The sequence below is a fragment of the Molothrus aeneus genome, chromosome 13, assembly GCF_037042795.1.
Source record: "Molothrus aeneus isolate 106 chromosome 13, BPBGC_Maene_1.0, whole genome shotgun sequence".
Lineage (NCBI taxonomy): Eukaryota > Metazoa > Chordata > Aves > Passeriformes > Icteridae > Molothrus > Molothrus aeneus.
Genome location: NC_089658.1, coordinates 8662822 through 8690155, shown reverse-complemented (window position 1 = coordinate 8690155; position 27334 = coordinate 8662822). Strand labels below are relative to the sequence as shown.

Here is a 27334-nt window from a genome sequence, read left to right as displayed (position 1 = left end):
AGACATTGATCAAATTCAGTGACCTGTAAATAAAACCCCCTGGTTCTATTCCTGATCAGCAAATTTCAGGCCTAGGGTAGAGAAAATAATTTACTCTTGCCCAAATGTAAAATTACTGAATTGGGGAGATACTTCTGAAATGCCCTTGAAAGAAAACCAATATATGTTAGCAGCCTCCATTTGTAAGATCTTGATGGTTCAAGCCTTAAAATGTTGGCCAGCAGCATTTCAACTGGTCAATCCCCAACTATATTTGGATTGGAAATTTTTTAGTTGCATTGCTTTGATAGATAATAGGATTTTCTTGGATTGTTTTATAAGGTGAGGTACAGTAAAACATTAAATAACACTATTGTCAAGTCCTCTGTTATTTCATCTGGACTTGCTTCCTGTAAGCCATTCTACATCCTTAGCACAATAAATCCTGAATAAATGCATTTCAATTTAGAGACTGCATTTGCTATGGTAGCAACACTAATAATAAATATCTTATCTGTACCAGTTAATTTGCAGCAGATATCCAACTGAACCACAACTTTCATTCTGCAGGTGTGGAAGGTGAGACACAGCACAGATGGTGTTTGAAGTCTGGGGCCCAGCTGGCAGGCATGCCTCTGGGAACAGGAACAGGCTGAAAGGTGCAAGGGATTGCCACAGGACACAAGATGACCACCACTGAGCCTGGGGCCAGACCCCAGTAGCTCACCATCCTCTGTGCCCCTTGCAGAGCTCTGCATCCCTGCTCTGCCCCAGGCAGCCTGCCCGGGTCGGTTCACACTGCCCTGGAGACAGCCTGGAGCAAAGGCAGCATGACTCTGCTCCATCCTGATGTGGCTCCTCCTCCATCCACCCCAGCTCTGCTGTCTGTTCTGGGATGAGAATGAGGAGATTTTGGCCAAATCCCCACCTTTTTTGCACTGTCCCATTTAAAGTGCTTTGCACCTCAGATAGGAGCAGGATCCAAGAGACACTGTGCTCCTGTCTTTACAGGGTCTGCTAATGGGGAAGACCTTTCTGTTCCACTTCCTTCTCAATGAATGGATGTGCAGGACAGCTCCTTCAGCACTGAATTTCTCTCTTTATCCAAAGAGTCAGAGGCCCAAGGTCAGACAGAGGCCTTCTGGAGCTGACCAGTATACACTGGGCATGTTTCTGTTACCACTTTTTTCTTTCATGCAGTCAGTCTCCAGGGAATTGCATCCTTTGGGATACATCTAAACTGTCTTAATGGTCTACTTGAGAAACAAAGCCCTGTGAGGGGTGGTCCCAGATGCTGGGCAGAGCATGTCAGACGTGTGGGCTCCTGCAGAGGGGGCTGAGAATGCTGCGAGTCTGATGGTCAGTGCTTGAGCTCTCTGCAGACATGGCTGGAGTCTGATGGTCAGTGCTTGAGCTCTCTGCAGACATGGCTCAGCAGGTGGGCCCTGGGCCGGCCACAAGGCATCCATCCACAAGAAAAGGGAGAAATTCCCCCCCACACAGGTAGCTACCCCTGTGGCCTCCCATCAAAGGCTGTGTAGGCTCATGGGACTGTGCTTGTCTTAACCCTTTGCATCTGAACATGAAGTTCTCAAAGTGTTAGGCTTGTGTCTCAAGAGAACCAGGACTGAACCATGTCCCTCTTTGCTGCTACTGGAATATGATTCCTCACACATCATTTGTTTAATCCGACTCATTAAAAAAAGATATATAGGATAGAGGGTCAGGCATCACTTTTTCTTATCATCTACTTTACTGACAATATCCTTCCTGTCTACATCCCGTGTGAATTCCCTAGGCAGGAAGATATTTCTGCCTCAAGCCTCATATTTGAACGAATATTCTTTATCAGCACTGTGGAGAGTAAGTATAGTATGTTTTAATCAGTTTAGGATTATGTTGGAGGTTTTTTTTCCTGCTGTGCTCAGCTCAGTGACCAGCAGTGAGGAGCTCCATGCTGCCTCTGCTCTTGCTGTGCATGTGCATTGTTTCAGCACCAGCGGAACTTCCACTGCTGTCCAAGTCTTCTAGTCACATTATAAACCTTTAAAAATTGTATACAGAGTGTTGTTTACTAACATGTGGTGCTTAGTAGGTAGTTGAAACATCCTCAAAATCCTGATGATTAAGCACACACCAGCACATTGGGCACCTTGGTGCTTGGATTCCGCCTGCCCCGTGTAAACAGAAGCGCTGCAAGAGCTCTGGTCCGGAGCTTTCGAGGAGCAGCCGCTGTATTTGCTCCCTTTGCGGGTCAGGGAGTGACAGGGCAAGGGACTCCTCTGCGCGGTGCCCTGCCTGACAGCCCACAGGGGGAAGCTGCATGTTGTGAACAGAGAAGAAACAAAGCGTGGGCAGAGGAGAAGACGAGGAGCCTGAAGGGGCCAAAGGAAGAAAGAAGCTACAAGAGAGAATCTGCAAGGCCGCGGAGCGCCGAAAAGGGTCCCATGAGCGGGGTGGCCCCGGCGCTTTGCCCCGCGGGGACAGCACACAGGCGGGGTGCCCGTGCGGAGGGGCCGCCGCACACCCCGGGGGCACGGGCTGCCTCACAAGGGACCCCGCCCATCACCTCGATCCAGCGCCCTGCCCGACAGGGGCAACTTGCAAACCCCGGGTTGCTCGGAGCCGCCTCCAACCTGGCCTTGAGCATCTCCACGGCCCGGGCCGGTACCTGGACCAAGACCGGGACCGGCTCCAGGCCCCGCCGCTCCCAGGGCCCCGCCCTCACTCGCGCGCAGGCGCAGGCGCGGGCGGGTCGGCGGCTCCCGGCGTGCACGGGGCGCAGGCGCAGCGCTGCTGGTCGGGCTGGGCGAGCGGGGAGCGGCGGCCGCCCGGGTGAGGGGAGCGGCAGCGACGGGACGGGACGGGACGGGACGGGACGGGACGGGACGGGGGTGCCGGGCGGAGCCGGGCCGAGCTGGGCTTGGGCGGGCACAGCCCTCCGCCCGCCGCGGCAGGAGCCCGGTGGGAAGAGGGAGATGGGGCTGGGTTGACGCCCGCCCGGCCGGACCCCGGCGGCTCACGAGGGCCCGGAGCCCCGCTGGTGCTGGGGAGCCAGGAGGTCCGGCCGGGGCGGCGGTGGGCCCGACAGCGGGGCCTGCCAGGGCGGTGGGCGCAGGGCTGAGGGGCCGGGGGAGCTGCGGGACTGGGCTGTGTGTTCAGCCAGCGCCCCGCTCTGCTGAGCAGCCCGAAAACGGAGACTTGGGAAGCTTCGCCTGTAGAGCTGGTGCCCGTAATCCTTTCAGTTTGCTGCATGAGTTTCCACGGCTCGCCCTCGCTCGGGTCCCCGCGGTCGGTGGCGGAGAGATGGATGCCTTTCCGGGGCGGGGTGCGCTCCCTACACCGACACCGGGCCGGCGCTCCCGGAACCTCCCGTGCGCCCCTGCCCGGGGCTTGTTCCGAGAGCTGCTCGGAGCTTTCGGGGGCCTGCTCTGAGAGCCTGGCGCTCTGCGGGTAGGCGCGAGTTGTGTTGAAATAAGTGATGTTCTAGGCAGGTTGCCGTGTACTTAAAGTTTGCTGCAATGTGTTGGATCAATCCTCATAACTAAAGTTTAGCTACGGTGTCAGGTGTAGAGAGCTTGAAAGGCAGCCAGTGATTTAAGGGGGGACCTGAAATTGACTTCTACTCAGAAGTTTTCCTGAAGTAATAGAATGGAAATGAATTAAATTTCTTCTGCTGTTCTGTTCCAGGCTTGTGAGTTTTGCTACTTTTCTGCAATGGATAAAAGATAACTGAATGTTTCAATAAACGTTCAGGTAGCTTATATCTGAAGTTTCTTTTTGACTAAGACACCAGCAGGCAATTCCTCCAGGAGCAGATACTGTGTATTAATGGGTAGCAGGTTTCTATTGAAGAACATCCAGGTATTTTCTGAAAAAAGTTATCCCTAACCATCCCTCATCCTGGTCAGTCAGTAGCTTCCTGCATGTTGGGAGGGAGAATGGACAGCTGGAGTGTGATTTGTGACTGAGGAACTTCTTGGGGCACCTGGGATTTTTATCTTATCCCAGCCTTGTATTTATTTGGGATTGTAACACCTGCCCTGCAGCGAGTTTGGTGAGCATGCCTGGAAGTGCCATGGGTGTGCTGAACTGCTGCCTCTTCCATGCCCTGTGCAGCTTGCCAAGCACTGGCTTTGGGGCTGCTGGCCCTGTCAATCCTGCCATTGCCTGGGCTGACTGGGTATGTCTGTTTAGCCCTGCAGTGTATTCAGGAACAGGCACACAGGAGTAAGTTTTTATGGGACAATGCCAGCTTGGCCATCACTCAGAGCACCCTGTCTGCAAGAGAGCTGTGTCCCAGTTCTGTGTCATTGTACACAGGATTTATAAAAGAGCAAAGTGGGCTTTGGTTGCAGGTGTCTTCTGATACAGAGGAGGAGCTTGCAGGAACTGGAAACACAGATGTGTTCAGGTTTCCTTCACTATGGAAGCATCTTCATGGTCTATGTAGTTACTCTGCAGTAGCTGCCTGTCCCCCTCCACTCCCTGGGTCACTGTGTGGACAAATGTGAAGTTAGAGAAGCTCAGTTTACCATGTATAAAGCTTAGTAAATTATCTTTTTGAACAGAATGAAGCCTTGGGCTTGCTTTTCTAGGAAAATAGCCCAGAATAGTTGTGTCTTCCCGCCTGGAAAGCAGAGTTTACCCTGAGGAGAAGTGTGGGCAAAGGCGAGCTGCCCCCTGCTGGCTCCATGAGGCTCTGGGCCGGGGGATGTCTGCTCCTTCCCGGGGCAGGACAACCCTGATCCTGGGCCCTAGCCCAGGCTGGGGCTTTGGAAGCCTCAGGTGGGTTTCTAAAAGCTTTCTGCTAAGAAAGACAGTATTGGGCTGTTCAGCAGACTTAGAAGGCATTACAAAAATATCCTAAGGAACCTACTGGGATTATGGTAATATTTATATTTACTCATTTTTCTCCTTGCTTTAGTAAGTAAAGATAGCTCTTTCAAGTGCAGTACATTCTTCATAAAGAGCTCTGGATAATCTTGCACGCTGGAAAATAGAATTGTTGCCATCGCAGGGGTTCCCTGGGGAAATGCTCAGATTTGGCTCCTCCAAGCAGCTGGGAGGGTCTGGGGCCCTGAGTGGTGCAGGAATGCTGACAGCCCTGCACACCCCCCTGCTCCAGACCCCCCTGCTCTGCTGGGGTCACCCAGAGGCTGGGGGGAAGGAGGCTCATGAGGAACAAATGAGATTAAAGTGAGCTCTGACTGTGCTGGCCAAACCCAGCTCAGTTTGTTTTTCATGATGTTGCTTCTATTTTAAAATCTAAGTCACGGAAGCCATTTACAGTGAACTTTAACAACACTGTTGTTTCCTGTGGGCAAGTTATATCTAAAGAGTTTCTCCTGTTTGTGTCCCAAGAAATTATGTTCTTGAATATAACAGAAATTTCATGGGGGAAAAGGGGTGGAGTTTTTGAAAGATAATTGGAAGCTTGCTATTTTTAGAATCTTCGGGTTTTTAAAAATATGTTTTCAGAGAGGAGGGGAGAAAAATATTTTGACTTGTGCATAAGAAGTGTGTGAAAGTTGTTTGACAGTTTTTCAAGTGGTTATTCAGGTAATGGCATATAAAATGATATAAAGTTACTGCTGTTTTCTCATTTCTTTAGTTCTTCATTGATTTCCCAGGCCTGGGAATAATGGCAAGATTTTTTTCTCTGTGATGTCCAGCAGAATTTCTTCCTTTCTGATTTTCAGCTTCTCTTCTTCTTAACAAACAGGAAATTGACATTTGATGGACTGGAAGTGATGGCTTTCTTTCAGTTTCTCTAAATGTGACTATGAAGTTGCTGGAGTGAAGAACTTCACGTTACAGTTATATATCTGAGAAAGAATATTAACTCTTTGGACTTTTAAGCAATGTTTTCATGATAAAGCTAAGAAGAATACTTAAAAGTAAACTAGCTCTGCTCATGAAAAAAGGGCAAAGTATTTGCAAAGCCAAAATTGATGGTTACAGTTTTTCCCATGATTTTGCATTTAGAACACACATATGCATATCTCTATATATGTATGTATATATATATATAAAATGCACCACAAATATTCACAGGCCAAGTAACTGCTCCTTCTAAAAGCCTGTAGTTTGTTATGCATGTGTCTCTATGCTGAGCTGCTACAGTGAGTGATGGAAAGCAAATAGAGCACTAAGTGTGTTTAATGGGAGGTGAAAGGCTTGTTTGATTAGATTAGGGCTTTAGCTGGCCTTTATGCCCTTTTTAGGCAGTGAGAATTCCTTACACTATGTTTTAAAAGCTGATTTTTAGCATGTTGTATGCAAGTGTTGTATATGCTGTGTTTTCTTTTGTAGGGAATGTTGCCAAGCAATCTCAGTGTGCTCACCAGTGCTACCATCATACAATTTAAAGGTGTCTCACATTAAGGGTGCTTTCATATTTTAAAAAAATGTCCCTGATAGGTATTAGAAAATATGTCCAAAACTCTTTAAATTTGTATTTGCCAGGCCACATGTGATTCTCTTCTTGCTGAAGTGAAACTTCAGTTACAGAAACTGGGTTTTTTTGTTCTGCTGCTTTATTTTTCACTTTTGTGTGTGTGTGTGTGTGTGTGTGTGAACACTGTACCTGAGGATTTGATTTGACTTCTTTGGTTGTATACAAACAAGTGAGACTAAGGGCTGTGACCTGAAAATTAATGAATGTATTACAAAGGATGAGTAGTTTTCCAATACGAAATATTTCAATGCAGTAAATAAAATGTAATTAATTCTGGATGACAGCATTTGTGGCAATTAATGGAGAGGAAACACAGATGATGTTGATGAAGATAATGTATGGTTATGCAGTGCAAGTCTCTTTCAGAGTAAGGGCAACATTATTCTGCAGCTTACTAACCATTCTGCTCCTTATAATTACCTGTTAAAACTGCACCTTTTAATATTTGAATGCAAATGGACATGCAGAACTGTGGTAAATAGCAGTATCTTGGTGTAGGGCAGCCTGGTCACAAAGGGCTATGTGCAATGAGCTGCAGGAAATGTTTTTCTCCTGTGATCCTGTGTAATGGCTTGAACTGTAAGGAAGGGCAGAACATTAAGGCTCCAGGAATGAGAAGTTCACATGCAGATTGTGTGGCATCAGCTAATTATCCATCAGCTGCTTGCACCTGGAGAAACAAATAGTGCCAGACTATGAAAACTGTAGGAGGTGGCTCTCTAGGCCACAGAGTCACTCTTTTAATTACTTTTGGAACTTAGGAAAACATAGGTGTGCTACTCTCTGCATTTTCTGCAGCCAGTAAGTTGGATGGCCCTCGCTCTGTAGCCTCTTGCAAAAGGTCTGGGCTCTTCCAGCATGATTTGGTTCAGAGGAAGCCAGAGTTCTTTTGATGTAATTTACCACAAAAATGAGAATTCCTCCTTATGTTTGAGAGAGCTTTGCAAAGGTCAGCATTGGTCCATCAGTGTCAACTGTAGTTCACAATAAAGCTCTTCTGTTTATATCAGCAATACTTTCTTAAAAGCAGACATCCTGAAAATAGCTGAATATATTCCTCATTCAGGTGTAGATGTTAATAGGACCTGGAAATTCACTGTTCTTGCAAAGGCAATTGTTAAAACCAGATTAATTTTACAGGTACACTTGATTGAATGGTGTGGATGAACCTCTGTGTGCTCAGGTCTGTTCAGTGTCTCTGAATTAAAATGTCACCATATGTAACTGTGGCAGCCAGGGAGACCTTTCTGGATGTAAACAACTGAGGTGGAGGAATCCTGTGTGAAGGATTCCATGGTATAGCATGGATGTATATACAGCCTGCCTTTTCCTGCTGCTTAGGAGGCAGTCACTAAATTGATCTGGTTTTGAAGGACAGTGTAAGTGTGGATTTGAAGCAATGCAGTTGTATTTATGGTGTGAGCATCTGTCCTTGGATAGGGGCTACTGGAGAAAAAAAGATTTTTACTGTGTGCCTGGTCTGTGTTGTGTATTTCTATAGAGCCAAAAAATGGGTTTGAGGAGACTAATGAACAGGAATGTATACATTTAGCTTTTGCTTCCAAAACACCTTATGGACTCTCTTGCTTATTTACAGAGACTCATCACAATTACTTTTTCTTTGTCTGTGTGGTCAGCTTGCAGCAAGAATTTGGCTGAACAAAAGGAGAGTCCTAGAACTTGTTTCAGAGAAATGAGAGGAAACAACTTGTCTGCTTGAACACTGCTATGATTAACTGTTTTTTCCATCAAAAATTGTGGATGTTAGAAAAGATGTTCCCTGCCTACTCCTTGTCTGTGAGAAGTGCTATAGAGATTGTACATTTTGAAGGACCCTGGTTTCCTCTGAATAGAACATTTAGCAACCAGTTTATTCTTTATTTTTAATTTTTAATTTTTTTTTTAATTTCAGGGGTTTTATGGTCATAGGATTGACTGGAGTGCTGCCACTTAGAAGCTGTGTTTCCTATGCTTTTCATCAAGCTATTGTAATTTTCCTTGGACAGACAGAATGTTGTTTCAATGGTAGTGCTATAATTAACTTGGAGGCAAACTTCCTTTGTTTCCTCTGTAGGTAATATGCAAGGGTATGAGTCAGTAATAACCAATTACCTTGTTTATAGGAAATTATCCTTAAGTGCCCTTGAACTGCTGTAGCAACAATAAATGTGGAGCATCTTAACTCTTCTTTTGGCTTCATTATGTGTAAAAAACGAAGGTGTTAAACTGGACTCATAAATGGTAGGATCTCCTCTCTCCTGCCCTGCTCTGTGGGAATTATGGCTTCAGTGTTCTTATCAAGAGGATTGGGTATTGAGTTTGATTTGAAAATAGATATAGCTTAATTAGGTATAGTTTGATTACTGATGGACAAAGGCATGGTGGGACAGGATTCTCATCAGTGAAGAAGCACAGCTTCCAGGTGCTCCTTGTCAGCTGAGGAGTAACAGGTACCAGCACTGGGTGACAAGGCTTTCCTTTCACAGATGTACGTGGAGGCTGAAAATGCTTTGTGGTTGGGATATTTACCTTAACTCTGCTTATTTCTTTTAAAAAGTTTTTCATAGATCTGGATAAGAATTAAGACTTGGCTTTGAAGTGCTTGAGCACCTTGCTACTGCCCAAGTCATGACGCTCCCATTTCGAAAGGACTTGGACAAGTACAAAGATCTCGATGAGGATGAAATTCTTGGCAAACTTTCAGAAGAAGAACTGAAACAACTGGAAACTGTTTTGGATGATCTTGACCCCGAGGTAGGCATTAGCCAAGAGAAGTTTTATTTTTTTCATTTGTTCCATTACTAGTCTAAAATAAATTGAGACTTTGTACAATATGCTTTTGGACAGAGTCTTTTTCATAGCGTGCTGATGATCTCACAGATATATATGTGTATATAATGCTTATTTCCTGTTTGCAAGGTGGACACAACTGCAGCCAAGGATGACATAAGAAGGGATAGCTGGGAGGAGCTTTCCGGGATTGATTTATAAATAAAAATTGCTGTTGTTCATGTTCTTGAGAAGAAAGTTTATTTAGAAAGGCCTGTTTAACTTTCCTGTTTCCAGTGCTGTCTGGTAAACAGCCCTTTTGCATCCATGTTTGTTTTATTATTTCTGCTGTGGAGTTTGATGGGAGTAGGAGGGTGCCAACTTCTTCTAATGAGTCCTGGTCCTGTATCTGGTAGCTTATATCTATTCCTGTCCTTATGCTGACTTTGTGAAGAGAAGACAAGTAATTGTTAAGCTCCTGAATGATTATGTCAGCATGGGATACTGAAAAAAGAATATTACAGCTTTCTGCTACAAAGAGCTGAGTTGTCCTCTACAGATATTGGAGCTAATTTCAGACTTCAAGACTTGTGTTTTCATCTCATGGTTCTCTCTGGTTTTCCTTTAATAAAACCAGGATTAACTTAATCTTGATGTTCAGGGATTGGTTCAGAATACTATGATCACCTGTTTTGTTGCACTGTGAGATATTACTGATATTTTAAATGCCTTTGACTTTATGGATGTTTTAACAGAGGAGAACTGGCAAAAGGGACTGGTTGTCTTTCATGGCAGTCAGAATTCCTATACATTCTGGTCATTCTGTACTAATATCCTTTTTTTTTTCTCTTTGTTGAAATATGTTGATATTATCAAAGAAACATCCCACCTTGAGTCAGGTCAAAACCAGGAATACTGTGTTAAAATAATAGTGGAGTCAGTTGCCTTAAAGACTTAAAATCACATGGATGTAAGTGATAGAGGAAATAGTCTCTTGCTGAATGTCTAAACTGTAAATAGCTGAGTTTTATTTAGTACTGCTCATTTAAACAGTGCTGAATCTAGCAAAGAAATGTAAAGTAACTGGCAAATTGAATGCTGGGAGCTATTGCACTTAAAGAATTGCTTCTATCCTACTGAGAGCACAGTGTGCTGTATTTTCATTATATTCTCCATGTCTAGATTACCTCGTGTCCTTCCCTGCCCCAAAAAAAGGAAGTTGGCAGGGGGATCAAAGATTGCCTACAAAAGATGATGTATCAGGGCTGAACCTTGCAGACAGGGAGAAGGAAGTGGGAAATGAAGCTAAGCAGGTGCTCAGGCAGACTTGGTAAGCTTTGCCCCATTTGTTTTGCAGAACGCGCTGCTGCCTGCAGGCTTCCGGCAGAAGGACCAGACTGCCAAGAAGGCCTCGGCTCCCTTTGACAGGGAGCGGCTCCTGGCCTACCTGGAGAAGCAGGCGCTGGAGTACAAGGACAGGGAAGACTATGTGCCTTTTACAAGGGAAAAGAAAGGTAACAGCACCTCTTCCTGTGTGAGTGCTTGTGGAATCTCTGAAGTGGAGGAGCCAGAACTACTGTGAACCGAATTTGGTTGAAGCACTGGCAGCTGTAATGCTTCTAACTCACAGCAAATGGCTGCTACTGTGCAGGGCCAGGAGGTTTCCTGGTCAGGCATTTGTGCTGCTGGGGCTGGTGTGCTCTTTGTGTGTAGCACAGGAAGGAAATAAGACTCAGAGATTTTATTATAGATTGTGAAGTTCTGATGGGCATGGTATCCTCAAAGTAAGGGCTAACTCTGATTTATGTCAATAATGACAAGTGCTGTCATGGTGCCTGTGGCTTATGCCTTGTGTTGAGTACAGACAGCAATATTTATAACCCTGTTGGATTAGAGAAAAAGCAGTTGAATGATGTTGTGGTAGACAGTAATGTTGGAAGATGATGTAGGCTGACAAGGCCATACAAGTGGTGTATGCAGTCATGGTGTTTTTCTAGCATCCTTACTGAAAGGTTTAATAAGATTGCATAGTTACTCCTGACTAATTATATAGTTAACATCACAAGTTTTGTAATCTGGCAGTGGTTTGTGGTCTTTTCTTAAGGGTTTGAAACCCTTTAATTTTGCTTAATGCTCTGGTGTGAATCATTGCTTATTTCAGAATTGAGTCTTCATTCATCTACTGAGTTTGTGTCTATGACTGGGGGCTCTATTTGGTGAAAATTTGTTTGGGGTATTTGCATTTTCTCTTCCTGTGCCAGATAGCTTTACCTGACAATGCTGGTGCCTCCCTTTTTTTCTTGAAGTAATAGAGAGATTGTGACTTTACAGTGTGCTGCACCATGTATGATGGACTTCCTTCACAGAGCACTTTCTGCTTTATTTTGTAGTTCAACTCCTTTTGTGTTGAGAGCTAACTGTGGCACTCTTTGCTGACAGCAGAATGGGAGTTTGGTGACTGAACCTGCAGGAGTAACCAAGTGCAGGACAATGCAATGTATTGACTGCAGAAGGCAGAAGCACCCATAGCAGCAGTGCCTGGTGGTACCCCTGCTGCTGCCAAGGACCTGCTCATGTTGTGTTCAGCTGTGCCTGGCTCCTGCTGCTCTCCTGACACATCTGCCAGTCTGTGTTGGAGACAGACTGATGGCTAAGTGGGATTGAGTTCAGTATATTTGGGGCTCACAGGTGATTGGGGAATCTTTGAATCCTGTGAGTGAGCTGGGCAAGGGGGATGTGCTCTAATTCTGCATTTTCTGCTGACTGCTAGTGCTTCTTTCACAGAAATGGCTCTCTAAAGTCAGCTTATGTCTACATGCACACATAAAAGTATTTGCTTGGGTAGATAAAATCTGTGAGAATCTTGCAGAGAAACAGAAGGGTCCAGCTGTAAGGCAGAGCTTGGTTAAGAAAGATCAAATGTCATTTCCTTTATGTAATAAAGTATTACTAAATAGTCTGTCTGCATGTTGCAATGAGTCATACCAGCATAGTAAAATTTCCTGTATCTCATAAAAAAAGTTGCTATTTAGTAACTTCTGACATTTATTTGAGTGCTATAGAAGAGAAAATAATATAAAAAATTAAATGTCAATTACTTTCATAAAAACTAAACATTCATTAAAAGAAATGTTTAGTATCCAAATTGATGCTCTGTTGAGTGGGCAGGAGGCAAGAAGGTCAAGCTCATGTTGGAGTAGGTGAGGGATAACCTTTTCTTTGTCCCTCATGAAAGTATTATGGTTCAAATTTGACTTGCTGTCACATTTGTTGCATTTTGCACAAAAATGACAATTGTAAATAATTTAATCATTTAAATCAAGAAATTATGATATTGATCTAGATGGAGAACTTGGAAAGGGCATAGGGTGCACCTTAATACTTGAGTAGGATGGTTTTTGCTATAGAGGGCTGGTATCCTAATGTGTTTTTCATTAATATTAAAACAGACCAACAGACAACTAAGCTGGATTATAATTTTTCACTTCATCTAGAAATACATGTTATGGAGAAACAATAGCAAGTTGTGGAAGAAGGGTAGGTAAAAATCTTGCTTGATTCTCCTGTTAATTTAGGAGAAATGTGACAAATATAACCTTCAGTTCCAGAGGTATTGGGAGGAGAGAGATGGATTGGAGCTGCAGCTGGGTTTTTTGGTGCCATTTCTTGGGTCAGACTTTGCTAAAATATTTCTGTGTCTCTGGCTCGTCTCCTTGCTCTAACTTGTTCCAGTTATTCATTTCATGGAGCAAGAAGAGGAAAAATCTACCCTTCTCTTTCCTTTTTCTGTTTTAGTAGAATGATGTCCTGCATCGTGATTTGGTCTGCAGATTTATCAAAGAAGCTTACTCTAGATTAATTTTAAATATCCTGTCTTGCTACTGATTCTGGTAACCTTGTTTTCCTACTAGAGTGTGAAGGAAAAGACTCTTTTCCAGATGCCCCAAGTACCTAATTTTGGGGTTACATGTTATTAAAATAGTGTTGCTGCTCTTTCAGTGATAGATGATGTAATTTCTCCAGGTCTTTGGAACCTCTTTTGTTTTGTGCTATGGCATGTGGAAGAGCTGAAATAATGTAAAGTCTCCTGCTGTGGTGAAATGAACAATGCTAAAGAAATGCAAAGTTTTATCCCTAAATTATACTGTATTCCATTTTCCCAGTGCCTTGATTTTGTTTCTAAAAGCATCCTTAAAAACTTGCTAGGTTTTAAAAACACTATTTAATGATTCAAGTCGCAGTCTGTTCCAATTAAGTGTTGAACCATAAAGTAAACCATTGTTCACGAGATTCATGAGACCAGTGTGGTAATAATTGCAACAGAACTAGCTTTGTCTCAGTGTGTGTATGTAAGTATGTCATAAAGATTTTGCAGGGTGTACTGCAAGGAGGAGGAGCTCTCATCCAAGCAGTAAAGCAAGGCTTCAGCACTGAAGGCTGTTGCCCTCAAGTGTATTCCACTCATCTGACTGAATCTGACCAATCCTCCTCCTCCTTCTCCCTTCTCTTGGAACAGCAGAAGAAGACAATTACTGCTGCTGAGATAAAAGCATATCTGAGATAGTAATGCACTTTGTGCTGTGTAGTGCAAGGCATTAGCTAAGTGCTGTGTAAACTAAGCTGTGCATTTCCAGCCTTTGCACTCTTCTAATTGTGGCTTTCTCTTCCCTTTGCATTCCTGCTGGGGTGTGTTTGTTCTGTCCAGATTTGCAGTTCATGTAACCTCTGCTTTAGGTTTGATTTGGTTTGGTTTCTCTATCACCCAGAAAACAGAGTGAAACTGTAGCTGAAACTACTACTGAAACTAAAGCTCTTCTGTTGGCACCCTGCTCAGTTGTTGCTCCAGATCACCATTGCCTTCTGTTGCAGCAGGATTTGGGATGCTGTGTTATCTGTTTGCCATACAATCACTTTAAAGTCTTTAAAGAAGTGTGTTACATGTTGTGTACTGAAACTAATATCCTGTAGGAGCTTTGCAGAAACAGCTTGTCAAATTGATATCCTCCATACAAGAGCACTAGAACAAAATAATATGTGATACTCAAGTCTTAATGTAAAACAGTTTTCTAATTTACTGCTATGTGGCCTGTAATGAGATCAGATAGCAGATAACAGCTTTGCTTCTGCATTAGGACATTGAGGAACTCACTTGTAAGTTGAATTAAAAACATTAGTATGAAATTGTGCTTACAAGGGAATTGATAAACCTAAGTCTGTTACATGGTAAGAACTGGAGATTGATGAAGTGTGGATTATATAAATTTCTGAACTAAGGAAAGTTAAAAGAACACAAGATGTAAGGAATGCATCAGATGTTGCTCACTTTTCTTCATGAAAAAAGCTTGTATTCAGTTGTTTGCAGGTACCACTTGATTTGTTTTCCCAAATGGAGTACTCCAAATGTGGATTTTAGACTTTCTTCTGCTGTGCTAGCTGTGGCTGCCTGTTAGTGTGGGGTGTGTGAGAATAGTATCAGCAATGTGCACTGCATGGCCCCACTGAACAGACCTGATTTCTGCAAGGTACTGACTCCCACCTTAAATCCTGTGGATCTGTGTGGGAAATGTCCAGGGCACTTCCATAAACACCATCCAGTGTTCCTGCCTTTAGAGCAATACAGCTGGGTGGAACTGGGAACTGAAAGTTCATTATGTAGCAGAGGAGGCCTGTGACTTAATCCTGGATGTGCATCATCTAGCATGTAGCTGAAATACATGGAACACCTGCCTATATAATTATTATAAAAATGATGTGAACATCCCTGAAATTTGCCTCTTCATGTTGTGTTGCTTCATCTTTGCATTATCCTGGCTGGCTGTAAAGGAGCTGTCATGTTCCTTCATGTAATCAAATCCCTACTATTTGGAAATGTTCCACTTGAGGGCCAGGCAAGCTGCACAGATGTGTAGTGGTTTTTGGTTTTATTTAAAGCTTGCACTAGGAGGGGGGAAGGGATTTGCTGAACTGTATTGGCAGTAGGCCTGGAGTGAGATCATTGTCCCCAGAGACACAGGGGTCTTACCCTTCTGGAAGTAAGTTCATTGCTAAAAGGGAGTGGGGAAGGATCTACTTTTGTATGTGCATTGTAAACCTCTGATTTCTGTTCTAGGACGACATGAAGCCAATGAATGAGAAATTATGTACACAAGGGTGTGACTTGTTTTATAACAAAAACTGCTCCTGACCCAGCTCATGTGACTGGAGTTGGCTGCAGTGAACATTTCTGGAGGGCAGTGGCTTTTAACATTGTTACTTTCTTAAAAACTGATTATACTTCTCACTCTCCTTAGGTTTTCTAAAGAAAGGCATGTATGGATAAGTTTTTATTACTCTTAGGAAGCAAATATTTGAACCAGACGTTTCTAACCTATGAATTTAAGAATTACTGAACAGCAACATCAGGAAAAGTAGTTCTCTTTTTGTGAGCACTGTGGGGTGAATCAGACAGAAGGCTGAATTAGGTTAAAATACATTTTTGTCAAGTTGCTTTTAATTGAGATTAATTTCTTTTTCTTGGTCTCTTCCTGGTGCAAATAGGATGGCTGAACTAAGGCTCAGGTGCTCGAATCTCACTGTCTTCCTTCCTTGTACTCCAAAATCCTCACCTTTTTACTAGCCCATATTACTGAGGGAAAATAATACAAACATAGCTGCTGAAAGGCTTTCGATCATGTGTATGCTGCTCAGAGTGTTTCATGGACTGATGAAAAGCTTGTCAAACATTCTCTTCTATAAACTACAGTTTAAGTTAAAGGTTAATCTTGCCCCAGTAGGTGATGCTGGCAAAATAAAATGATAGAAATGCATTGCATCATTTATATCAAAACAACCTGAAACAATTGCTACATAAGCCTTCAATTTATGAAGAAGAATTGTGTAATTTCTGAAGGTTTGCTTTTAATCCCGAATCAATTTATGAAGGTTTTCTTTTAATCCTGAATCACCAACCATTTCTTTTGCACTGTCCATCAAATCTGAGGTAATGAATGTCAGCTGCACTTAACTACTGTTTGGAATCAGTACAATTATGTAAGGAGGTTTGTTTTCTACTTCTAAATATGGGTAATGACCATTTATACAAGTTTCCAAAGAGATAGCAACCCAGGAACAAAGATACCGTGTTGCTAGCAACAGCTCTTGGTCATCAGACTGTTGTCAGAGAAAAACCTGATGTGCTTCTCTGTCATCTGTGCTAGTGGGAATGCATTAACTTCCTTTAAAAGGAAATGACCACAAACTACTGTAATCTAGAGAAGATATGGAATACGTGATTTTGGCTTTAGTGATGCTAAACTAGTACTACTACCATCAACTATCACTGTAGCTGGGACATTGGGACAGCGATCATTCCTCTGTGGAAATACTTTTTATAGCTATGGATATGGCAGAGGGTGGACTCCTGAATTAGGACTGAGACTTCATAGGATGATTATCAAGACCACTTCCTACCCCAGGAAATAACAAAAGGAAGCTGGAACTCCTTTTCCATTGCTCTTTCTGTGGATAGCTCAGGCAACTGGGAAAGTTTGAAAAACTTGAACCTTAAATGGCTGTTAAGATTTGATTCACAGTTGTGTAGGTGGGAACAATTTCTCTCAAATGTATCAGTACAAGAGCTTTTGTTTGCCTTGTTAATTTGTCCTGAACCTAAGCACCCCTTGCTTGTCCTGCCACTTACCCAGTGGAAGACTTATTTGTTCTGAGGGACCATTCACAGCTGAATTGTTAGAAAGACTTTCTCATATTCTGATTTCCTACCCTAAAGGTGTATGCAGGAATTATGATAACTACAGAGACCTCTACCTAATTCCTGTATTCTAAAATAAGTTTTCCCATTACCTGCCTGTAATAAAAAAGGTTGGTGCAGAATGTAATATTACTCCTGGTTCTTTTGCCATTGAATCTTTGATGACCTTTCTAAATATCATTTTAGAGAACAGTATCACTGGCAGAGAAATCTACCATGTTTTGTGCTGTTCACAAACCATGGCTTTCTCACTCAGCTTTGATTTTTTGCTTCAGAACTGAGGTTAACATCTGAAATCAGAAATACTGTGTATAGTGTAAAAACTGCAGTGAATAAAGTACATACTATTAGAAACATAAGTAGTGATATAATACAAACTAACATCAGACTTTCCATTTTGTTTACTCCAGGGAAAATATTTATCCCCAAGCAAAAGCCTGTACAGTCTTTCACAGAAGAAAAATTCTCTCTTGATCCAGAACTGGAGGAAGCCTTGACCAGTGCCACAGACACAGAACTGGGTGACCTCGCAGGTGAGGTTTTTTTGAAGGATGGATGGGCTGGTACATGTTTAGAGAAGGAAGATCTATAATTAATGTGACGGTGTATTGATCTGACTACAGGATGTTGTAGTTGTGATAGAAGCCAGATTATGTTGTTTGAAGTGTTTGACTTTGTTGATTTGTGAGGAAGTTAATTATTTTGGCCTGCAAAAGATATCTGAATTTCAGACTCAAAACCTTTAAATCCATTCCTCAGACTGGCTGGTTTTTGATGTGTATGTATCTGCTTTTTCTTGTGTATAACAATGTGTTTGTTTGTGCCTGTATTCCTAAAGCTTCATTTTTGTGATTGAGCTGCACTTTTTAATGTTGGTGCTTGAACCTGGTGAGGTCAGAACTTTCTAAGATGTGAAAGTTAACTAAAATGCCTATAATTAATTATCTTTTCTACTTTTTTCAAATAAGATACTGAATGGCTTTTTGTACTGATAAGTATTGTACAAACGTTGGGTTTTGTTATTTAAAGGAGCCCTGCATCTGAGCTGAATTAGGAACAGTAAAAACTGGTTTTTGCTTTTTATTTTTTTCTTTTTCAGCAATACTAGGAATGTCCAATTTGATAACAAACAATCAGTTCTGTGATGTAGTAGGAAGCAGTAATGGGATTGACAAAGACAGCTTCTCAAGTAAGTGTGTACACAAGTGCTAGAAAAATCAATTCTCTGTACTGCACACCGTTCCTATAGCATTCACCAACAATCTTTTAGACTCTTCCAGTCTTAGTCTGGAAATGTGTATGCCTATAACATTGCTAATTGAGTTCTGGCAAGAGTGGAATTGAAATATACATACACTAAAGTGTCCTCTGCATTTAAGTCACTTTTTGGTGACAAAATAGGCATAAGCATGCATTGTGTGTGTTGGTTCTTAGGTTCTATATTTGTGTTTGTAATTCAACTCCTATGTGCTTTCTGGAAAAAGAAGCAGAAAGGCTGTGAGGACTTTTGAAATTGAAAAGAATTGAACTTTATGAAAATATGGTCAGGAGATGACGGTATGCTTTTTTTGCTGGGGAGAGATGTATATACTGATGAAATGATCTTTAAATACAGTAAATATTTAGTATGTGTATAATTTATTCACAATGAATGCGTGCAACCTGTTTGATTACATTTAAATGCCTTACTTTTCAGATATAGTAAAAGGTGAAAAAATGTTGCCTGTTTTTGATGAACCACCAAATCCTACAAATGTGGAGGAGACACTGCAAAGGATTAAAGATAATGATTCTCGTCTTGTTGAAGTTAATCTAAATAACATTAAGGTAATTACCTGAAGGCTGCAGTAAATATGCTGCTTCTTCTCAGTAGAAGACACTTCTAGCTGCAAAACTCTCCAAGAGAGCATGATAGGCTTATTCTAAGTACAGCAATCTTTCTGCTGAATGTTGCATTGTGTATAAGCTCAGAACCTGCAGCTAAACCAATAAGCCATCTTGATTTCTCTTGCCAAATTTGTATTTAAAAAGTCTTAGACTTTCTTACTGCCAGCCCAGATTTCTGTCACTGCCAAGCTGGCAGCAGTTCCAGCAGCTCATTATCATGGAGTTAACTATTTTGTTGAATCCTTTGTCCTTGATGAAGCAATGTGCTCTCAGTTTCTATTGCAAGCAAAGGGATATTTGTCCCTTTCATCCTTCTGATTCTTGTACAAAAGGGCTGGTGGAAGTTAGGGCAGCTTCTGCTCCCAAGTAATGTGTAAAAACACAGTTGTATTTTTACACATGACAAGCTTTTGTATATTTGCTTGAAAGAAACCAGAACTGCAGCACCCCTGACTTGCAGTGCAGACACCAGAGACATTCTTGCCAGCAACCAGGGCTGCTTGTTCCCCTTCCTAAATTGGGGAAATAAAATCCATGGTTTAAGAATACTCTGTAACAGGTACATGCTAGCCAAAGTAACTGCCTAAATAGGCAACAGATCAAAGTTTCTGATACAATAAACTGAGACATTTGCTATCCTAATTAATTGTTTAAAATGATTCCTTTTAAGCTTGGTTGTTACTATTCTGTAAAAATGATTGCTTTATAGAATTGGTGACTCTTACAGCCATTGCATCTTAGGGTAGGTCTTGTCTGTGAGACTGCTGGAGACAGTGGTAGTTAATATTGTAGGGCATTTTGCTGTAAAGAGAATAAGATAGAGAGAGAAGCTGGGGGGAGGGGATAAACTTGTGTATCTCAAGAGAGTGAAATGCTATTTTTAATTCAAGAACATACCAATTCCAACGCTGAAAGAATTTGCAAAAGCCTTAGAAACCAACACACATGTGAAGAATTTCAGCCTGGCAGCCACCCGAAGCAATGATCCTGTTGCTGTTGTAAGTACTCGTGATAAGGGGTTTGAGTGGGGTGCAAGGGAAGTTAGGATGGAAAGGCAATGGTAAGGGATTGAATTTAATCCAGTTTAAATGATCAGAGATGAAAATATTTCCGTTCTGCTACACTGTAAATTATGTTTTCTTTAACAAACCTTTGTTGTATCTAAGGTGGTAAATGATTACTAGTAACTTAATATGCAGCAATGCTTCAGATGTGTGAGGAGAATTCTTTTTTCCAGTCCCTTTCCTTTATTTTTCATTTTGCTAACCTCCTTCCTTTTTACCTTTCTTTCCTAATTGTTTAATTCCTGCTGTTCATTCCAGTAGCCAATAGTACATTCAAAATTAATTTGCAGGAAGCACATTTGAGGACTTAAAAACACCTGTGATATTTTTCAACTAACTAGAGTTTTAGTTGAATTTGTAAAATACTTGTTTCTCTATCTCCCTGCTACCAAAGTTTGGCTTAAAATATTGGTAAATAAAGCATAATATTAGTCAAAGTATCTAGCTTGATACAATTGAAACTTAAATATAATTTATTGTCAGGTTGGTTTTTTCTATGTTGAATTAAAGCAGTACCTTATTTAATTACAAATAAAGAGGTAAGAAAACAAAACTAATTGTTTTGCCAGGACAATCCTTTGCACTTGTTTTAAATTCAAGTTAGAAAAAAACCAGCTAGTTTGAAAGACTCCATTAAATGAACAAATGAGCATTTGAAAGCTTTGGGTTTGGGTCACTTAAAAAGTTTCTTTTCAGCAGGAGTAAAACAAGTAATAAAACTCTATAAGGGCCTCTTTTCTCAGGTGTGGTTCTGTTGCATTTTTTGTATTGTCACTTGATAGAAAAAAATTCAGAGGGTACAGTTTTTCTGCCAGTAAACTCAGTGGTTAGCCATTCCTGTTTTCTTCCTTTCTCAGAATTAGCACCAGGTATAAAAGTGCCTTTAGCTACATGCTGCTACTATGCTTAGAGCTTTGAATTTTACCTTTTCCTACCAAATCTGTAGACAAAAGCACTTTCAAAGTCAGATCTCCTGTTTACAAATTAACCATATCTAATTCTCCTCTCAGTTGACTAATGCCCTTTCTTTGGCCTTTGCTTAGCAGCCTGCATTGCTCGTTGTGTGCTGTGAAAGCTTACAAAATGGAATTGGTCCAATATGCTAATTTCAGACCATTTATATTCTGTGTAGCTTTTTAGTTTGTAACAAGAGAAAGACAGGCCTTCTCTTGACTGAATGCTACTTAAGAAGGGAATTTAGATAATGCCTGGCTAAAAGAGTCATCTCAGTCTCAGTAAGTGAAAGCTTGCAAAGTTACACCTTGCATCTCTGAACTTGCTGCTTCCATGGAACTAGTTAGTGGAAGTGGTTATTGCTGTGTCCTATGAGGTACTGCAGCAAAATTCAAAAGTTTAATGATGCTTCCTTATATTCAAAGGCTCTTGCAGATATGCTGAGACGAAACACAAAATTAAAAAGTTTGAACATAGAATCAAACTTCATCACTGGAGTTGGAATTCTGGCATTGGTTGATGCACTGAAAGACAATGAAACATTGACAGAGATCAAAATTGATAATCAGGTAAGTGAGGTAGTGGTGATACCGTAGCTAAACCCAGCCAATCCTAATTGACTGAATGTTTTTACAAGCCAGCTTGTGATAAACTCTTCAAATATATTATGTTTAATTATCTTAACACCATCAACAATTGCCCTTAAGATTGTCAGAAGCATCCAGCTGAGGTTGATTTCTGTGCTTCCTTGTGCTTTAAAGTGTACAAATATATTTTAGGACCTTCTGCCTATTTGATTAACTAGAATGAAGCTGAGTGTTTATTGACTGATATGGGGAAAGGATTTTGATCTCTTTCAAGATGAACACACCTAAGATCTGTTGTCTTTGTGTACCTTTTATTTTAACAGAGGCAGCAGTTGGGCACAGCTGCAGAAGTAGAAATTGCCAAGATGCTTGAAGAAAACAGCAAGATCCTCAAATTTGGGTACCATTTCACACAACAGGGACCTCGAGCCAGGGCAGCTGCAGCTATCACAAAAAACAATGATTTGGGTAAGACCTGTCATTATGAATTGACTGGGTGTGGGGCACAGGCTTTAAAGGGGTTATTCCCCTTCTCTCTTGACAAAACCACGATAGCACAAGATTAGTAGATCAGTTTCAGGTTTCTCCTGTGCTTTACTCCTACTTTTTTGTTGCTGCTTGATGTTTTCTGTTTTGTTGCAGGGTGTTCATGAAGGGAGAATTTTTAGCATAGTCTAGAACAGGAGCATTAAAATTTCATGTGATTTATGGCAAAGGGAGTGAAAACAATAGTTTTGATCACCCAGTTATATTCAGATAAGATTAATTTCCTCTTCAAAGTCAGTACTTGAAACTAACAGTGTAGGATGCCCTGTTCAATGCCAGTATCCCAATGTTACTGGGATTGCTTGAGCAAGGAAACTGAACATACTGTCATGTACAGAGGCTGGGACTGGGTAATCTCTCCCTTGGTGGTTCTGTTCATGTACAATTAGCTACAAGTAGCTGATAGCAGTGGCATCTTTATTTGCTGCAGTCAGGTTTGTTGGAGCTCATCGGTTAGAATCCTAATTAAATGTATCAGCAGAAAATTGGTTAATAACATAGCACATGAATGTAAATAATTTGTATAATAATGTCAAATACTTGAGGCACTCAGCTACAAAATAATGTCCATCTATTCAAGTGGAACTTCATTTTAAAACTCTATTTAATTAAATCTTTTTGGTTTAGATGCTTTGTGATGACCTCTCATCAGTGTGAAAAGGGGCCAGGCAGTTTAGTAGTAGTAGTGGTAGTTAAGGAATATATTAGAGGGAATGACACAGGAAATTGGAATTTGGTTCAAAGATCTGATTCCCTTCTGAATAAAGGTTAAAGTGGAGGAGAACAGCTCTGAAAGATATGGATGAGTAACTAGCATAGAGCACAGAGAGATAAGAAAGGCACTCAGACAGTGCATATCTGTTTCTCAAAATAGATTCTAAACCAGTTGGGTTTTTTATCATAATGCTTCAGGTGTCTCACAGCTTTCTAAGGTTTCCTCTCTCACTAGTTCTCTTATTAGTGCTTGACTGTTCAAAATCTGTGCTTCTATTGATATCTTGCCTTTTTTCCTTTGCTTTCATAGTCTGGAGTATGCGACTAAAAGTTTCTGCAAATACCTTTTCATCTGTCCAGCCCTGAAGCTACAGAGAAGGTTACTCTGAATACCCACTTGGGTATTGAGCACTGAAACCAAGATGTTTGAAGTTTCTAATTTCTCTCTTTGTACGTTCCTTCTAAAAAGAAAGTCTACATCTTTTTCATTTTCCTTGCTCACACTGTGTTGTACCACTTCCCTGTTCATTGTCTGTGTGCTGTTAACTGCATGATTGGAGAAGTCTAGGGCTGGAAATTCTTGTCATCTGTTCTTGCAGTTTGATGAAAGCAGGTATGAATAACTTTTGCCACCTACTTTCCTTTGAGTGAATTTGAGAACACATTCACTTTCTTCTTATATAGATGTGCTTGCTTCATGTTTTAAACAAAATGAAATGTCCTTTGTATTTTGCCTTTATGTGTCCTATAAGACCTTTAGTGCCATTGGCTTTGTCCACACAGAAAAGGAAAACTGGAAGAAGAAAATTTGATAGTGCGAAAAGAAAACATCAAAAATAATACAAATGTTGAGGAAAACTCCAGTCATTCAATCAATTTTGCATATTCTCAAATCTTAAAAACATGTGAGCTTTTAGTTATTTTAATAATAATTTTTTATTGCTCTTGCATTTTCTGACAATTTAATGTTTTTATTAATAAATGGAAGGTGTTAGGCTGTTGATTGTAACATCTGTGTGTGTATAAATTGTGTTAGATATACTGTGAAGCTCTTGTAGTGTTTCTTTTGAAGCCATGTAAATTAAATTCACCTCTAAAAAACTGCAAAAACTGTAAAAAAAGAATCCTGGCTAAATCTGCTTATCAGACATAAGATGATTAATGTTTCCCACAAGTCCTTCCTTGGAAATATTTGCAACTGTTTGTGAATAAGGCTTATTTTAAAATGCCGCCTAATGCTAAGTGTTAGCTGCCTTAATTTGTGATACTTCATGTGACAAAGTAACTGTCCATGTTACAGAAACACAGAAAACAGTTAAAACGCTAATCTAGCAAACCTTCTCTTTCTTGTCTCCTTGTTGCAGTTCGGAAGAGGAGGGTTGAAGGAGACAATTAGCAAAGCTGCTGCCAGAACTGTGGAGTCAGCACAGGCAGCACCGTGGGCTTCAGCAGTCTTGGACTCCATTGACCTGGTTAGAAGGGAAAAGACTGGATACCCCCTTCCTTTTAAAGCAAAGAATAGAATCATCTGCTGGTATGCAGCACGGTTTTGGGATGGATGGAGACACAGTAACTGTGCCAGTCTCTGTACCATAAGTTTTGATTGGGTTTTTTAAGGACTTTTTTTTTTGTATTTCAAGACTTGGGCTGTGCTTCCTACTAAAAATGTAATTGCAAATCAATGGTATAATTGTCTGTAGTCAAAGAATAGGACTTTTAAGATGATTGGGCAGATACTGACCCGACTGAAATGTTTGTAAGAAAATCTGGAGGTGTGTATTTACCAGGAGGGATGTGTATATTCCTGACAACAATGCTCTAGTGAAAAGGGATTCTTCACCCAGCAGCTGCACTCGTGTAGAGCTGTTCAGCTTTGTTCATCTGCACTGAAGAGAAATCTTTCACAGCAATGTTATTTGTAATTCTACTGGTTTATTTTTTATTTGTTCTTGATATTGTAATCAAGTTCAAAGACATCCTTTTAAGCCAAACAAAAATAAATTGGCTAAGGACTTCTCCTAAGGAATTAGAGGGACTAATACAAAAATGGAAGCCTTGGAAAACAAGGAAAAAATTCTGGAGTCTTGCAAAACGACAGTTTTTCTGTTACATCTAAATCCTTAAAGTCTTTTTCTAAAGATCCTGTAACTGTGTCTTGCTCTGTATCTAAACTGGATACATTTTTAGACTGATTTCATGTGTTCATCAGCATTATTTAGTTTATATTCTTTGTTTAAAAATTGTTATCTACATTCATAAGTATCAATTTCTCTAGAAGTAGTGGACATTCATATTTAAAATTCTGCATACCTATACAGGAAAAGCAGCTTTAACTGTAAGACCACTGGGCCTAAGTTACATTACATTAAGCTATTTGTACTTCATACAAATCTAACAGTTTTCAATAATGAAGTAACACTTTGAAGAAAGGGTTTTTCCATTCTATATCTGTCTGGATGTTGAAACACTACCTAAGACATGCAAAACCAAACCAATAAGTAGTGTCAAATCTCTAGGGCGTAGTCATTGTTAAAATGTTTAAAGTTCTATGAGCAAACTAATAAGGCAACAAGAATCACTTCAACTTCTGTACCTAATCACAGTACACTTTGAAATATGAAAATCTAGAAACTTTTTGGTGTAGGTCTGTTTGGACTGTACTTGTACTAGTTTGCTTTGAGATCACAAAAATATTCTACAGGACTGCTTGGCTGTATTTATAGCAACAGAGAATTCAACTGACAACTGTTTTCATCCAAAGATCATAATGTGGTGAGCATTTATATGTAGAAAACATTGGACTGAGAATTTTGCATCAGGTTGTACATACTGTAAAAACAGAGCAAGTCTCTGACACTGTGCCCACACTGTAATTTGCTGCAAGTCTTGGTTTGGATCTTTAAAGACAGACTTTATTCTGGAGATGGCTTCAAATGTTACTGCAACTGTACAGAGAATTTGGAACTATAGTGCCTTCAGGGGGGATGTATATATCTGGTTTATACTCGTGGAAGAACCGCTTTTCCCCCCTACTTCTAGATTGGCATTTTATTAGAATTACAAATAAATATGTGCTCTGAAAACCAAGTTGGAATGAATTCAGTTAAAACCAAAGACTACACTTACTGTAACCTCACAACAACACCAGAAGTGTTCTGATGAGTAACAAAAAGAGCTTCTTTTAGTTTGGGCTTTTGTAAATTTTCAACAACTTTTTAGATTGTGAAATAAACTTTGAAATAGTTCTAATACAGTATGCATACAATCAGAAGTTAAGTGTATTTTTACAGAGAGACACTGCTGTACAAACATGGCCAAAGCATGTCATGTGCTGAGTTGCCTAAAGCTGTACTTTACTTTTGATTTGCTAGGCACCATTATCATTTTGTGTCAAAAAACAGGCTGTAATGTCTTCCTTCATTTGTTGAAGGGCTGCATGTTCACAGAATCTGTTCACATATTGGGATTCTATGATGAGTTGTTTTATCACAACCTAAAAAGATTAGGCAGTTATCTCCTACTTGAAAATGAAGGAGAAAACTGAAAGGCTGGATTATGGAAATAATAGCCCAAATCACATTCTTGCTTTTACTTAATCAAGTTTGGCTGTTTAATTATTTATATTCCAATCAAAGGCAGAGCCATTTAAGTTTCAGCTCTCAGGTGTCCTGTCACAAATGACAGTTAAATGGTTTAACTCTGTAGACAACAGCTAAAAATTTGCTTTTGACTTTCAGGACAGATACCTGACAGGCTGGGCATGGAAAACAATTTTTTTCAATCAGAAGGGTTTAATCATCCAAATTGTTGGAAGACCTTTGGTGTGGTGCATGGAACAGTTTACAGCAATCACTTTTGTGCCTGTGGTGTGTATCCTTTTTGGAATAAATGAAGAAATTCAGTCTGTAGCCGGGAATCTTCAATAGTCTTAACAAAGTGAGCAATGATGTAATGCCATCGAGTGTGGTGAGATCTGTGTATGGTTTCACTGATTGTGAGTGCAGGGCTGGTATTACTGTGAAAGCCAGTTACCATAAACACAAGGGATTTTTCTGAAAGAGATACTGTTTTCTTACTGATTATTTTTCCTGCTTAATGCAGAAATCAAATGACTGCATAGTTGATTCTGTTGGTTCCAAGCTAAGCATGGAAACATAATATTTCAGAGCAATTACCTATTTACTCTTGTATTTTAAAGAAATAGCCTCACTCTCTCTGCAGCTTGAGTAATCCTGCGTTTGTAAGCTACAAACGAGTAAGTGTTCGAGTTAAATTTCCATTGGGGAAGCAGGTATTGAGTATTTTAGCATATCAGCACTATATGCTGTCAGATTGTAAAACAGTTACTAATCTTTGGATGATTAAAGTACTGTATTCTTGTTGTGGCTTCGGGGTTTTTTTTGTTTGCTGTTTTTAGTACTGTACAGAGTTGCTTCAAACCCTTGTGTTTATATGAGAACCTTTCGTTCTCCGGCCGGGCAGGAGCGGCCGGTGCCGCTGTGGGGAGCGGCTTTCCCTCAGCGGAGGGCGGGGCCATGAGAGCGCGGGAGCGGCGCCGCCACAGCGGCACCTGCGGGCCCGAGCGAGCGCCGCCGGGAGCGGAGCGCGGCTGCTCCGTGCGGGCGCT

At 40.9% G+C, this 27334-nt stretch overlaps 1 protein-coding gene across 2 annotated transcripts; it reads left to right on the top strand.

The window, feature by feature from the left end:
- Positions 1-2782: 2782 nt before the first annotated feature.
- On the top strand, positions 2783-27086 carry LOC136562172 (tropomodulin-3-like). Of its 2 annotated transcripts, XR_010784476.1 has the most exons (11): positions 2783-2814; positions 8997-9193; positions 10566-10722; positions 17366-17488; positions 18055-18144; positions 18652-18782; positions 19733-19840; positions 21286-21429; positions 21771-21915; positions 23018-23157; positions 24072-27086. XR_010784476.1 is itself a non-coding variant. In XM_066558858.1 (10 exons), exons 2-10 carry the CDS (start codon positions 9068-9070, stop codon positions 24101-24103), a joined length of 1056 nt encoding a protein of 351 aa, XP_066414955.1. In that variant the 5' UTR covers positions 2783-2814; positions 8997-9067; the 3' UTR covers positions 24104-27086. The 2 variants fall into 2 exon arrangements, 1 of the variants encoding a protein (XP_066414955.1); XM_066558858.1 differs by lacking the exon at positions 23018-23157.
- The last annotated feature ends 248 nt before the right edge of the window (positions 27087-27334 follow it).

Coding starts and splice junctions, on each gene's coding strand:
- LOC136562172 (XM_066558858.1), top strand. CDS start 9,068: ATGACGCTCCCATTTCGAAAGGACTTGGACAAGTACAAAGATCTCGAT. Junction 18,145..18,651: donor TGACAAAGACAGCTTCTCAA/GTAAGTGTGTAC, acceptor CTTACTTTTCAG/ATATAGTAAAAGGTGAAAAA. Junction 21,430..21,770: donor AGATCAAAATTGATAATCAG/GTAAGTGAGGTA, acceptor TTATTTTAACAG/AGGCAGCAGTTGGGCACAGC.